This window comes from Solanum verrucosum, unplaced genomic scaffold (assembly GCF_900185275.1).
Source record: "Solanum verrucosum unplaced genomic scaffold, falcon-dt-bn FXZP01000288.1, whole genome shotgun sequence".
Classification (NCBI taxonomy): domain Eukaryota; kingdom Viridiplantae; phylum Streptophyta; class Magnoliopsida; order Solanales; family Solanaceae; genus Solanum; species Solanum verrucosum.
In genome coordinates, this window is record NW_026019933.1 from 72,322 (window position 1) to 88,489 (window position 16,168).

General features: G+C 41.4%; 1 protein-coding gene across 1 annotated transcript in view; it reads right to left on the reverse strand.

Moving 5' to 3' along the window:
• LOC125832995 (vacuolar sorting protein 18-like) overlaps nt 1-16,168 on the reverse strand; it is a 55,732-nt gene that overhangs the window by 25,419 nt on the left and 14,145 nt on the right. Inside the window, exons 6-12 of the mRNA XM_049512164.1 lie at nt 13,998-14,099; nt 13,683-13,827; nt 12,141-12,284; nt 11,931-12,050; nt 11,711-11,767; nt 11,136-11,195; nt 9,996-10,103 (exon numbers count right to left, since the gene is read on the reverse strand). Of these exons, the coding sequence (XP_049368121.1) occupies nt 9,996-10,103; nt 11,136-11,195; nt 11,711-11,767; nt 11,931-12,050; nt 12,141-12,284; nt 13,683-13,827; nt 13,998-14,099 (736 nt within the window). The remainder of the gene's footprint in view (nt 1-9,995; nt 10,104-11,135; nt 11,196-11,710; nt 11,768-11,930; nt 12,051-12,140; nt 12,285-13,682; nt 13,828-13,997; nt 14,100-16,168) is intronic.

Sequence of the window (16,168 nt, forward strand, 5' to 3'; positions counted from 1 at the left end):
GATGTATGAAATCAAAAACCTAAAAAGGCCAATCATCTATGTTCAAATTACAGCCACCATGTTATCACTTAAAGAACACACTTTGGTCCGAAGATGGATAAGTAGAATCATTCCATTAATATTCAGCTTCCTCGTATTGCATTAAGATAGCTTAAGAGAAGAGAAGAGATATATTGATAAGTAAGGTGCCAAACACAGTACAAGTAACATCAAACCTAAATTTTAAATATTTTAAGCATTCAAGATTTTGATATTCGATTAAAATTGAACAGTCTATAAAAAAATATTCAGTTCTCCAAAATCTTGTTAAAAATTCAACTAAGGTCCTTGAAAGTAACCACTCAAATGACTAATCACCGCAAAGAGATGCGAGGAATGATCACCCAAGCCTTCTCCTATACCCTTTCAATGGAGAATCCACTCCTTAATTGTCACAGTGCTGCATCTGGCCAATTATCTAGGAACTTCTTGAAGGCAAGCAATGCAACAACATACACCCATCCCTTTGTTCTAAAAGACATTCCCATCAATTACATGGTTTGCTTCCCAGTTGACTTGGCTTTGTCAAAATATCTCATCACTAAAAACTCAAGGCGTTCCTCTCCCAAAACGGTAATGAAAATAGGCGTAGAATCAGGGAGTGCAGGAAGAAAGGCCACTAAAATTAAGCACAACACTCCGAATAGCATGGGTAGAAGCATTACCGTCAGAATAATCACCCAGGTATAACAGTGGTGTCATTGGAAAAGACACCAAAAGATATAAGTGGTAGAGTGTTATTCCAAAAGTGGGATTTGAGGAGGTTAGAGTGTACACGGACCTTACCCCTACCTCAGAGAGGCTGTTTCCGAAAGACCCACGTGTGACGTCCCGCCACCGACATAGGCAACTTTTGCAAAGAAGAAGGCATGGAGGTTTCTAGAATAGGCTAGAAAACCTTAGACATTTCAAGAGAACTTTAGAGAAATGTAGAATTCTCTAGATAGGGGTCAAAGTGTAAATATTTGAGGGACCTCTCATGTAAATATTAATTACACTTTAGTCCTTGGAGAGTAGTATAAATAGAGGTGCCACCATTTGCAAAGGCACCAAGCAAGTTTGTAAGCAATCTTCCAAAGCTCAATATAAAGCCTTCTTCAAAAAGCTCTCTTTGTTCTTTCCAAAACTTTCCTTAAGCATTCTCTTAGCTTTCCAAGCCCAAAAGGCTTCCTTGAGTTTACAAGATCTTGAAAGATTAGTGAGTAAACCGTCAAGGGCCGCACGGAATCTTAGCCATCACTCTAAGTCCGTGACAAAGTGGTATCAGAGCGAAGGTTCGATACTAAGGGAATGGCAACCAAGGGGAGATAAACGCTGCTAGCACCACCAACATCCGTCCGGATGGTGGAAAGAAGTCCCGAAAGGGCAAGAAGCACCAAAAGAGTCCTGAAGAAATGCTGCCGGATCCCACACCTAGCGAGGCTCTAACATCTCATCCACCCTCGACCACCGAAGCAAGTGACGATGAACTTGGCGAGGAGGCCATCGACGTCACCGCTGGCGAAGAGTGGGTCTCAAGGGTTGAAGTGGCAAGACAGGCCGTGGAGATATTAGGCCGACGCATGAATGTGGCCGACGGCAAATTCAAAACTCTTGAAGACTTCACCCTTGAGGAGACAGAAAACATCCGCAAGGAATTGGAGGCACGCCAGCGGGCTGAATTTGAGATGAAGGAGGCCATCACTTCCTTGGAGTGCCGGCTCATGGAGGCGTTGAACACAATTGAAACCATGAAAGCCGAAATGAAGACACTTAAGGAAGGCAAAGAAGCTGGAGGATCGGCGTCACCCGACTATGATAGGGAGGCCAGGGTCGAGGCTCCCAAGCCACCTATGTTCAAAGGCGTCCGTGACGCGCAAGAGGTGGAGAATTTCTTGTGGCACTTGGAGAATTACTTCAAGTGTAGTCGGGTGAGAAACGATGAAAATAAGATCAACACTGCTGTGTTGTATCTCTCTGAGATGGCCATGCTATGGTGGAGACGAAAGGAAGCTGAAATAGGGAAGGGCACGTGCGCTATCGACACGTGGGAGCAATTTCGCGAAGAATTCAAGAAAGCTTTCTTCCCTACCAACGTCATATACGAGGTTAAGCGTAAGTTCAGGGAGCTGAAGCAGACAGGAAGCATTCGGGCATACGTTAAAGAGTTCACTACTCTAACACTTCAGATTCCCAACCTCACAGACGAGGACATGCTGTTCCACTTTATGGACGGATTACAGAATTGGGCCAAGACCGAGTTGGAACGGCGTCAAGTCAAAACCATAGATGAGGCCATCACCCAGGCTGAGTCCTTAACAGACTTCAAGCACGATCGGCATGACAAGACAAAGGGCAAGGATGCAAGGAGCAGTCATGCCAAAGGTGGGGGAGACCGTGGCCGAGGCAAGGAGCAGCAGGCACACCCCAAGCACACGACCCCCACAGGTCGGACAGTAGACGATTGTGCGCCAAAACTACACGGAGAAAAGGCGCAAACCACCAAGGGAGATGGGTGCTACATATGCGGAGGACCACACGGCTACGCCAGGTGCCCGGAGATGAAGAACCTTGGCGCCATCCTACGCGAGCGGAAGGAGAAGGACGCGCAAGAACAAGGGCAAGACGCGGGCACGACGCAGTTGGGCATGGTAGGACTATGCGGGGCGATAGCCAAGCAGACGGAAAAGCCAGGAGACTTCAGTACGCAATATGTAGGCATCTCCATAAATGGACGTGCAGCTCGTGCCATGGTGGACACCGGGGCAGAAGCTAATATCATGACCAAGGCGGCAGCAGAAAGGTTAGGGCTGAAATATGTTCCAAGCAACACCCGCCTCAAGACGGTCAATGCACCACCAACCCCCGTGTGTGGAATCGCCCAGGGAGTAAGCATCACGTTAGGAAGCTGGGAAGGTAAGACAAACTTTACCGTCGCTCCTTTGGATATCTTTGATATTATTCTAGGGCAAGAGTTCTTCCAACGTTGCCACACGATGATCGACCCCCAACTCCAACGACTAATGGTCCTGGAGCGGGAGGGTCGTGCATGGTACCTCTAGTAAAGGTGCCAAAGAGGGAAGGACACGCCCTTCTGTCTGCCATGCAGATTGTAAAAGGCCTAAAGAAAGGAGACCCGACGTTCTTAGCCACCATTGCAAGTTCGAAAGAAGACAATGGTGATAAAGAATCCTTGCCACCGATCGTGGAGAAGGTCCTTGAAGAAAACAAAGACGTGATGCCGACCGAGCTGCCAAAGACCCTACCTCCGAGACGCGAGGTAGACCACAAGATAGAGCTGGAGGTTGGAGCTAAGCCACCTGCACATGCCCCTTACCGCATGGCTCCACCCGAGTTAGAGGAGCTAAGGAAACAGCTGAAAGAGCTCCTCGAAGCCGGTCACATTCGTCCGTCTAAAGCACCTTATGGCGCGCCGGTGTTATTCCAGAAGAAGAAGGACGGATCCTTGCGCTTATGCATCGACTATCGGGCGCTTAATAAGGTAACGATTAAGAATAAATATCCTATCCCGCTTATCGCAGATTTATTTGATAGACTTGGACAGGCCAAGTACTTCACAAAGATGGACCTCCGAAAAGGGTACTACCAAGTACGCATCGCAGAAGGGACGAGCCAAAGACAGCGTGCGTAACCAGATATGGAGCATACGAGTGGTTGGTGATGCCTTTTGGCCTAACCAATGCACCCGCCACGTTCTGCACGCTGATGAACAGGATTTTTCAGCCCTACCTGGATCAGTTCGTGGTAGTATACTTGGACGACATAGTCATCTACAGCAACACTTTGGAGGAACACGTAGAGCATTTAAGGAAAGTCTTCCAAGTCTTAAGAGAAAACCAGCTTTATGTTAAGCGGGAGAAATGCGAGTTCGCCCAGCATGAAGTACATTTCTTGGGGCATATCATCAGCCAGGGCGAACTAAGGATGGACGACACCAAAGTACGGGCAATCCAAGAATGGGAGGTGCCCACCAACGTGACCGAGCTACGATCGTTTCTAGGACTTGCGAATTATTATCGCAGGTTCATAAGAGGATACTCTGCAAAGGCCGCTCCGCTGACTGAGCTATTAAAGAAAAATAAGCCGTGGGTGTGGAGCGCGGAATGCAAGCAGGCGTTCGAAGGTCTCAAGACCGCGATAGCAGAAGAACCGGTCTTGACGCTGCCCAACTTCTCAAAGGCCTTCGAAGTACACACGGATGCCTCAGACTTCGCCATTGGAGGGGTCTTAATGCAAGAAAGACACCCCATAGCTTTCGAGAGCCGCAAGCTGAACGAGACCGAGCGACGCTACACGGTGCAGGAAAAGGAAATGACGGCCATAGTGCATTGCCTGCGCACATGGAGGCATTACTTGTTAGGCTCCAAGTTCGTGGTCAAGACAGACAACGTAGCCACTAGCTACTTTCAATCACAGAAAAAGATCACCCCAAAACAAGCTAGATGGCAGGACTTTCTAGCCGAGTTCGACTACGTCTTGGAGTATAAACCAGGAAGAGGCAATGTTGTGGCCGACGCGCTAAGCAGGAAGCCGAGCTAGCTGCCATCACTACAGCCCATTGTGATATTCAAGACGCAATCAGGGATGGCATGCAACATGACCCCGAAGCCAAGAAGCTGCTGGAGTTAGCCGCCCAAGGCAAGACTAGGCGCTTTTGGGTAGAAGAAGGCCTCTTGCTCACAACCGGTCGCAGGGTCTACGTGCCGAAGTTCGGGACCATCAGGCGGCGAATAATCAAGGAAAGCCACAACACACCGTGGGCCGGGCATCCAGGGCAGCGAAGAACTAGGGCGCTGATCGAAGCCATCTATTTCTGGCCACGCATGCGGGACGATATCGAGTGCTATGTGCAGACTTGTCTTGTGTGCCAGCAAGACAAAGTAGAACAAAAGCATCCGGGAGGACTATTGGAGCCACTACCCGTAGCGGAACGTCCATGGGAGAGCGTAACTATGGACTTCATCACTTCGCTACCTAAGTCCGACGGGTATGGAACTATCATGGTCGTGGTAGACAGGTTCTCAAAGTATGCCACCTTTATACCCGCCACAGCCGGATGCACCGCTAAGGAGGCCGCTCGATTATTCTTCAAGAACGTAGTAAAGTACTGGGGGCTGCCAAGACACATCATTAGCGACAGAGACCCCCGCTTTACTGGGAACTTTTGGAAGGAGCTGTTCGAGATACTTGGCACTAAACTTCACTTCTCCACAAGTTTCCACCCGCAGACAGACGGCCAGACAGAACGTGTTAACGCCCTGCTGGAGTGCTACTTAAGGCACTATGTCAGTGCGCAAAAGGATTGGGCCAGACTCCTAGACATGGCGCAATTTTCATATAATTTGCAAAGGAGTGAGTCCACCGGGCGCACACCGTTCGAATTAGCGACGGGCCAACAGCCCCAAACTCCACATTCCTTACCAGCCGCTTTTGAAGGGAAGAGTTTGGGAGCTTACCATCTTGCCAAAGGATGGGAAGAACAGCTTGACACTGCCAAGTCTTACTTGGACAAGGCAGCAAGCAAGATGAAGAATTTGCCGACCGCAGACGACGTCCCACGGACTATAAGGAAGGCGACATGGTCCTGGTAAAGTTCAATCCAGACAGTTCAAGGCACTAAGAGGCGTTCATCAAAACTTAGTGCGAAAATATGAGGGTCCGTTCAAGATCGTTGCCAAAGTAGGCAAGATCTCATACAAGGTGGAGTTGCCTCCACACTTCAAAATCCATCCGGTATTTCATGCAAGCGTCCTCAAACCTTACCATGAGGACAAGGAAGACACTAGCCGGAACCAACCCCTGCCGGGCCCCCATTACTGTCACCGCCTCGCACGACCGGAGATTGAAGCTATCATAGATTATCAAGCCAAACGGAAGCGGGGCCAGCAAGCCAACGCCATGTTCCTTGTGCATTGGAAGGGACAATCTCCCAGAGGAGGCCACATGGGAGAGATATGAAGACTTGTGGCAATTCAAAGACCAAGTCGGGATTCTTGCAGCAGTGCCGCGTCGTCGCATCATCAGGTGGGGGAGCATGTGACGTCCCGCCACCGACATAGGAACTTTGCAAAGAAGGCATGGAGGTTTCTAGAATAGGCTAGAAAACCTTAGACATTTCAAGAGAACTTTAGAGAAATGTAGAATTCTCTAGATAGGGGTCAAAGTGTAAATATTTGAGGGACTTCTCATGTAAATATTAATTACACTTTAGTCCTTGAGAGTAGTATAAATAGAGGTGCCACCATTTGCAAAGGCACCAAGCAAGTTGTAAGCAATCTTCCAAAGCTCAATACAAAGCCTTCTTCAAAAAGCTCTCTTTGTTCTTTCCAAAACTTTCCTTAAGCATTCTCTTAGCTTTCCAAGCCCAAAAGGCTTCCTTGAGTTTACAAGATCTTGAAAGAATAGTGAGTAAACCGTCAAGGGCCGCACGGAATCTTAGCCATCACTCTAAGTCCGTGACACACGGCTCAAGTGCATCACATCAAAATAATTATTAACGAGGAAATAGTGAAATATGGCAATGAAGAAAAAATGGCAACTATGAGGGTGGGTAAGATTATTAACCCATGAAAAAAATGCTCCCAGGCACATATCCCAAGACTCCTCTAAAGACTCTTTTGGTCCTTTATTCTCATCCCTCCGTGGTTTCTGGCAACCGAAATCCTTCTTCTCTCTCCTCTTTTCTTACTCAACCTTTTCTTATCTATGGAGAATCATATCTACTATAGGTTAGGGGATACTTTAGATTAGGGGGGAAATATTCTGATCTCACTGAAACTAAGTCTACCTCAGAGACTTGGTTCGAATTAGTTGAAAATTCCAGACTTTACATAAGGAAAATGGTGCTATCTAAAGGGCATTATGGTGGTTCTACATAAGACTCAAGGAGGCTTCAGATGTCAAGGGGAAGAGATTTAAGACTGAGCGAGGCAGAGAAATTTCAACCAACAATTGTTGCTCCCTCAAGTTCAATACATATGGAATATACATTTCTATCATCACAGTTCAGTGGTATATTACCTGAGAACAATTTTGATGATGGGTGGTTGGGGATTGTACATCGCATTGAAAGCTTCATTAATAAGGGGCTTATTGCAAAACAGCAATTCTGGGGCACAAGATTCAAGGGAACAAATTTCCAACGTAATATAGAGTGTGGGAGTTACATAGGTGCTATCAACAAGAGCAGATGGACTCAACGAGAACCAGAAGTTATGCCAGTTCAGAATCTTCAAGCTTCTTCTTCTCCAAATGAAAAAGACCTCCCCAGATATTTGGTTTGAAGTTTCCCAGGGTGCGACGAGATCCACAAACGTAATGACTTGCTTGAAAGGGCATCTTCGGAAAGGGCATCTTCGACATGAACGAAATTCTATTCCTTCAAATTCCAATCAAGCAGAGATGTGGAACACATCATGTAAGGTGACCGAAAGAAGCAAGGCAAACGATAGAAGCCTGAACGGTAGACTCCTACTGCTGGAGCTTATCCATCCTAGACTAATTTCAACTAGTTTTGGGTTCGTGTTTTTGGTCTACCCGTCCATCTATGGTCAGTGGAAGTTATGAAAGAAATTGGAGATAAATGTAGGGATGGCTAGAGAGTGAGGAAGAAACCTCCCTTAAAAATCACTTGTGTTGGGCTCGTCTCAGGGTTAAGAGGCCAGCAGAGAAGATACCTCCTTTGATTGAGATCACAGATGGAGATCTAATTTTCACGCTTCTAATCTGGTGCATGCCTCCGATGAGATACAGACATTCAAAATTGGGTTTACCCGATAATCAAGATGTCAATCCTAGGGTTGGGGGATAAAGCAACCTTCCTAGTACTTCATTTGGGGGATAGGGACTTCTCATCTTGATCGACAGAGGAAAGGAGGTTACCGACTGAGGGGAGAAGAGGATTATCCTCCGGTCTTTAACCTTAAAGCAATAGACAATGTGGGGCCCCTAAAGGACCATGTGGCCAGCAGCAGTGAGTCTCCAGACCCACATCCGCATAAAGATATTGGGCCTTTTCATTTAAATAACCCTTTAGGGCCTTTATCTCTTATAACAGCCCCTACTCCTATCACTACTCTTTTGATGAAGACCCAGAAAATTTTGACACCTGAACCCTTCATGAACTCTATTTTCACCTCTTAGGGAGAAGATAGTCCACTTCCAAAAATTCTTAAGTGCGACGAGCTGGAAGGACATATGAGAATGGCTACAAGAACGGTGGAAAGAAGAGAACTTGGAAAAGACATGCAAATAGATTAAAAGCTTCAACTCCCATATGTGTTTGCCATGTAGAACACTTTGGGGTCATTTGGTAGGACGTATAAGAACAGTGTTGAATAGGGTGACTTAGTAATGTTGGTATTAGTTATGGACATCAGTCGTGCTAAGATTATTTCTTATGCACTATTTGGTCTGATGTATTAAAAGATGCATTACATAATTTCTAAAAAAAATAATTGTTCACAAAAATACCTTCCATAAAATACAGTGGAAAGCATGTGGAAAAGGTTTTGAGGGGCAAATGTGTCTTTGACCATGCTCATGCATGCATTAAAAACCCTTGCATTGCTAATACCATAATTTGTCATGTTATGCTTGCATTGGTTATATACATAGGTTGAAAAAGTGTATCAAACAGGGTATTAATAATACACGAAGTTAATGCATGCATTATTTTTTTCTAATGCATCCTACCAAACGACCCTTTATTCTCTTTTAAGTTTGTCAATGGTGATCCATCAGCACCCCCGTTACTTTTCCACTCTTAATCATTCTGCCTAGAACTCTAACTCTACTAACTAGTTGTACTCTATTCGATCTAAAAGATTGGTTAAGTGACAATCCAACTAGAGTAGGCTTCCTTTCATAGCAGACATCTGGAACTGCTTCCTCACTATGTTTGTCTACACTGGGTCTTTCCCCAGAACATCAAGGAAGCCTACTCTAGTTGGATTTTTTGGAAAATTGATAAGAAAATCAAGAAGATCTGGAAACTGATTCCAGCAGTAATTTTTTTGGTGTGTTTGGAATGAAAGATATCACAGATGCTTTGATGGAATCTCAACTCCAAGCCATACTCTAAAAGCTAGATGCCTAGCCAATCTGTCTAGTTGGTACTTTTTGTCTCCTGTTAATAGTGCTGACAGTTTTTTGGATTTTGTTAGCTCTTTGATCCTAACTTAGTACTCATGTAAGGGAACTAACTCTCTTTCTTTGTACATTTTTGCCTTTAGCATCACCCTGATGCTCTTTAATGAAATCCTTTACTTCATCAAAAATAAAAAAAGTGACAACTTATTAACATGAGTCGGAAGCTAGCAAGTGGATTAGCAAGGGCAGATCCAGAACTTGAATTTGGTGGGTCCTAGTAAGGCTAAAACAGGACAGCATTGTACGCTAAAACTTCCAGTATACACAGGGTTTGGGGAAGAGAAGACCACATAGGACCATTTCTGCTTCTAGGAGTGAACAACACCATTTCCTTTCATCATACTCCCTTCATAGATCTCCATATGGTTGCATAATTTGATTGGTTCTCTATCCCCAATTTGAGCTCTATCTTTTAGATAATGACCACAACCCATGATCCTTCACAACTAATTTCCAAAGCCATGTTCTCAGAATGGCTCTACTAAATACCCTCAAGTTCCTAACAATTACACCTCCCTTACTAGGAATGGCATTGTTTCCTAATAAATAAGATGGTACTTTTTCACCATCCACTGTCCTATAGAATATTGCTTAGTACTTTTTCCAACCTCTGTACTAGACACCAGTACAGGTGACAAAGACATGTTGTAAGTCGGATAATCCAAGTTCGACCTATACATAATAGGAACTGGAAACAGAGATATTTCCAACGGTAGCATCAGAACAAATTTACAGTTTATGAAACCAAGGAAAAGAAAAGCAACCAAACTTTTAATCAACCAAGCTCAGTTCAAAAAGAGATGAACCTTATCAAGATATAATTCAGTAGCCCATGTCGAAATCATTGTTATTTGACATTTTTCATCCTTTGAAAGATTATCAAGCTTCCGCAGGAGAAATGTTCTCAGTGCATCCTGCAAGCAAAGAAGTGTTATATCCAGGAAGAAATTTTCAACTAGTTCTTTTTTCTACTGATTCTATTATTTGTGGCTGTTTTTCTATTCGAGGTTTTCAGATGTCACGTGTCAGAAAACTAACAAAATTAACTTTCAACAGCAGACCAAGGAATACCTCTCATTATAACATGTGCAAAGGCAGCAAGATAACACTAGAGATCTGTTGTAAAAAGGAATGGGATATCTACACAAAGATAGGTTCATTATCTTCCTAAAGAATCATTGCTTCATATTATGACAATGATAGGACTACTAAGCAAGAAGATAATCACGAGAAATTAAACTTCCTGTGGTTCTGAACTAATACAATTTTTTAAATCAATAAGCAATGAAAGAACTTTAATAATAACCGGCAATGAGATGGCACTGCACAGCAGTACAATGAAGTTCTAAAAACAACACTGGAATAATACTACATCAGCAAACAAAAGCAGCAGCATCCCTCAAGTCCTGGTGAAGACTGTGTACAGAAAATGGAAACATATGCTAAACTGTAAAGATAATTGGAATTCAAGAACATTTGCTTTGTAATTAAGAGGAGATACTAAGTTATCAAAATTTGCAGTCAGGATCTACCAAATAAACATGTTTACCAATGATGCTTAGTATTATAAATCCTCAGTATGATATACCTGGATTTCATAAGCAGTAATTTCATTAACTCAAAGCTAAATACAATAACCTATAGTGAGTCGCCTGCAACGGACTCCAAATGTGAAATATTTAAGTTCTAACAAGCTTCTTAGTTCTTACAGACTAATAAACCTTGTCTCTTTAAAACGGAACAACGGAAAAAGTAATGTTCCTTTTTAGATATGAATTAGTTACTACTACAGATCATTGCCTCGAATGAGCAAGATGGATTTTTTTTTCAACAGCAAGATGGAATAAAATTAAATGAATTTGACCTTTTTTATTTGCAATGAGTGAAAAAAGAAATCTTTTCTTGCATAACCATAAATCAGTGTTCTAGAATTGAAAAGCTCATACCTGTTCGCCTATGCTGATGAACTTCAATGAGATTTCTTCAAAAGATAATACATAGTTAATCTGCAATATTCATTTCCTTGCATTAGAAAGGTCTCCAGTTCCAGGAATAAATATGGATTACTTAGTAAGCCTCCTATGTCAAACATAAAAGAAAACAAAAGGGACATGAATGAAGAATTGCAGAATTTTAATGCAAAGACGTAGTTTTTACAGGAAATATTCAAGATGGTAATCAATTTGATACTACTGAAAATGTAAGGGATTATCTTAAGAGGACCTTTTAAGGCGGATTATCAGGGGTTTCCCTTGGGGTATGATAGATGAAAGTATTTTCATTTATCAGAAAACAAAATTCTAGTGGTCTTTGTAAAATAGAGTAGACATAGACATTTATTGCTACAGAAGTTTGTGGAAATTTTGGTCATAATGAAATTTGAAATTAGCAAACAAGGATCAGATTTTCTTAAGGGCATGTGGCTGGTTGACAAGGATCAAGTTTACGAAGGTACAAAGAAACAACAACTAAATGGAAACCACAAAATGGAAGTAAATAAATAAATAAGTAGATTAAATACTTTTGCATAGAATGATGCAGCTCTGAGGAACTCCTTGGCAACAAAAGCAGCTTCAGCCTGCATAACATGAGGTCTATGATGAAAAACCAAAAGAAAATATTTAGCCTCACAAGCAATAAGAGTTTCTTCTGTTTATGATTAGGGACAGTTATAAATGAGGCAAAATATTCAAAAAAAGTATCATATATCCCAGCAGAATAGAAGTTCAATCAGCCACGACCTGAACCAGATAAACTTGGTCTCTCTGCAGGGCATCACGACAACTAGCCAAAGCTGCAGCATATTCTTTTAAGTCCAAGTACACTTTCCACATATCACGACCTTCATCATTTACGGACACCTAAATTCAGATTGTCGATTCAGAAACTGAAGCAGAAATATAATGGTATTACCACATCACATAAGCTTTAGGACATGACTATTACCGCACCTGGAAGATAGAATTTTGGTCGTATGCATAAAACAACCCAGCTGAGGCATCACTACATAAGCCAATAATACCTCTTGAAACTGCATCAGATGTCTGATCAAAATAAAGTTCTTCTACTATCTGTTCACTTATCCTGTTCACCACCTACAAGACATCAACTAAAGCATAACTATACAAGGTATTCAAAGGTGAAATATCCATTCTTCAGAATCAAGTGATTTGCTCAATAATTGGGTGGTCAGGTTGCCCTTGTCCTAAATTGTTGTTCTTCTAACTGTCTTCTGTGATCTGTCATGTGGTAAAGGAAGACCTCTAGCATCCATATATTTAACAATGTAGAACAAGATTAATATTGCAAGAGATTGGATTAATGCTGAAAAGCAATATTGTTATAGACTACCTACTACCCAATAGAAAACAATATACTCAGTGGTCTTGCAGAACAAATTAACCATGAAAAGTATTTCTCCTAAGATATATAAAATTCAAGTGGATAATAGCAGACAAAAGAAGATATTATGACAAATGGAGTTTTTCTGTATTGATGGAATATCAACTCCAACACACTCACTGAAGGCTAGATGTCTAGTTAGTTCATTCAGTTGGAATTTTTCTTATCCCTGTTAGTAGTGTTGACAATATTTTGGACTTTGTTAATTCCCTGGTTCTAGCATAGGCACTCATATATTGGGGCAAACATTGTTTTTGGTCTTCTGATTTGGACCTAACAGACTTTTTGTCTTTTGTAATTTTGGAATCTTCCTGATGCCTTATCAATGATATTATCTCACTTCATCAAAAAAACAAAAAAGCAAATGGAGTCTTTCAAGTCAACTTAGGATTGATGTACACTTCTTTTTCTTTCTTTTTTTGAGAATACAAATACTGGTATCGAAAATACCAAGTGTTGTACACTACATGAACCTAAAAGTTGAAGCAAACTTAGTCATCAATATTAACACTGACAAAATAGAGGTGTGCAGATGAGAAATTTAAGGATATCATCGTTAGCCTTATTAGGTCTAAACCTTCCACACAATCATGTTTAAAGCTAAGAATCATCAGCTGCCCTTCTGTTGAAAGAAAAAGGAAACTATATCCTAATTTCTTCATGTGCAACAAACCAATATTTATTTAATATCAGGAAATCATGAAGCTTAGTGAAAAAGCAGCTAAAATTTACGTCAGAACATTATGGCTAATGCATATATGATTGGTATTTGGTAGACACACTTAAGAATTGCCAAAGTGATAAAAACTCAAAAATGGAAGAATATATTTATACCTCATAATTATTGCTTCCATGTCATCTAACCTACAAGTTCATTTTTGGGTACGTAATTATACAATATACAACCAAACAAAAAATTTCATACAACTCCAGTCTTTGGTTTGAGCATAGCAAAACCCCAAGCCATATATTGCATATAGACATAGGCATGCATGAACAATAATTCAAACTTTAGAAACTGCTACAACTAATTGATCCATTAAAAGGTTAAAAGACATGGAAACAAAGTCATGGAAGTACCACTAACACACCTTAACCTTGTTACCAATGAGAAGTAGGAAATGAAACTCGGATATAGCCAGAGAGCTAGGTTTGACACCTTCAACTCCTTCAGAGAATTTAGAGTAGTCCAGAAGAGCTTTGTTTTCCACAAAGTTTTCATCCCCATTTGGTGAACTACAGTGAGGTTTTCAACAATTGTAGAAAATATCAAAAAAAAAGAAAAAAAAAATGTATAGAACTCTAAAGTTTAAATAAAATTTGAGCATTAAGGCCATGATATGAAAAAACTTGGGATTGAAACAAGCCAAAGAAGTAAGGAAATAAGCAACAGGTGGTAAATCTACCTATGTTGTGCTCCAAATTTTAGGTCACCATGGTAGATTCCTGCTCCAGAAAGCCATGCGAAGTGTACAGCCCTCCTTTGCTGGATAAAGAAGTGCAGTTCACTGAAAGAAGAGAATCCAATAACTCCTAACATCATTGGCAAATGAACAAACAGTATGTTTTGTACGTACTTGGAAATTAACAAGTTAGTTTGTTGAAGGAAATCGACAAATTCAAAGGCCCCTCTCCAGATCCCGATACTACTAGGTGGAGACATACTACTGATGGGGTGTGTGAGAATATAGGAGAAGAATATTATTGAATTATGCATCTACATTATTAAATTGAAAACCTATTATAGACACTACATTAGACTCCTTTTCCAACTAGGACACTACATTATAATTTTTTTCCAAGTAGGATTCTATATACTATTCCTTTCTAAGTAGGGTTGTATATACTATTCTTGTTCCTATTCATGTTCTAACACTCCCCCTCAAGCTGGTGCATACAAGTCATATGTACCTAGTATGTTATAGATGTAATTAATACAAGGACCATTGAAGGGATTGATGAAGATATTTGCAAGTTGATCACTCGACTTCACAAAATTGACAGTCAATCTCAATGTGCTTAGTCTTCTCATAACATACTGGATTTGATGCAGAATGTCGATAAAACACAGAGTGATCAAGTCAACTACGAGTCGTGCTAAACTCTTGAAATACTGTGTTGACTTCACAAACCAAGCTTGAGAAGACTATTTCAAACAATAAAATGACTTGCACAATCAACATACAAGGCAACTAAACTCCCCATAAGCAACAACAAAATCAAGTGATTGCTTCATATAGACTTCTTTCTCGAGATCATAGAAAAATATTTTTTAATGTCCAACTGTTTAAAAGGCCAATGGCGAACGAAGACTATAGATAGAAAAAGGTGGATAGATGTTATTTTAGCCAGGGGGATAGAAGTATCATTGTCAAGTCCAAATATCTACGTATACCCTTTATTTTGACAAAAGTAAATCCGACACAGAGAGAAAATACTATTGGAGAACTCAGATTTGCTAGAAATAATGCAATGGTCAATGGAAAGTGCTCAAAATCTGGTATAAAAGATATGAATCGTTTCAAAATCAAGAGACTGGTCGATATTGCACAAGAAAGTCACTGGAAAACTGGCCGAACAAGCTCACACACCGATGTGTGGTATTGACATGGTCGTTGGTGTTAGATTTCGCACAACACCAACCGAAACGAAGATAGCTACAAGTAGTCACCAAAAAGATGCACGGTGCTACACAAATCAATTATGAGAAAGTAGTCTCCAAAATGATGCACGGTGCTACCAAATTATATATGAGCAAGTAATCACCAGAATAATGCACAGTGCTACAGAAATCAGATAGTACAAAGTAGTCTCCGAAAGATGTATGGTGCTACGCAAATCGAATATGAGAAAGTAGTCACCGGAGAGATGGCACGATGCTACACAAATTAGATAGGAGAAAGTAGTCACCGAAAAGATGGCACGGTGCTACGCAAATTGAATATGAGAAAGTAGTCATCGAAAAAATGGCATGTGCTACACAAATTATATACAAAAAGTAGTCACCGAAAAGATGCACGGTGCTATGCAAATCAAATATGAGAAAGTAGTCATTGAAAAGGTGCACAGTGCTACACAAATTAGATATGAGAAGTAATCTCCAGAGAAATGGCACGGTGCTACACAAATTAGATATGAGAAAGAAGTCACTGGAAAGATGGCATGGCACGGTGCTACACAAATACTAACGGATACGGAGTTTACACAAAATAGTCCTTCAAAGTCACCGAAAATTGACATGGTCACATGTCTGACCGAGTTTTCTTTCCCTAGATATGGGGTTCATGCATATATCCTTGGCCCTACTTTTGTTAACATAACCATTGGCCAGACGAGCGGCATATATGGGTTATAGCCGCCAGCGGGAACTCTCGATTCTCTACCAGGATTGTAGAAGCTCTTTAACGTAGTTCAATCAATTGACCTACATCCACAAGAGGAGATAAGCAATCCATTATATAAAAGAGAGTACATAATATCGAGAGAAATAACCTCACAAATTCACTCAAAATAAAAAGAGGTCCACATATCACGTGTCTGTCACCATTTCTCCCATACACAAAACTCCTGAAGCCCC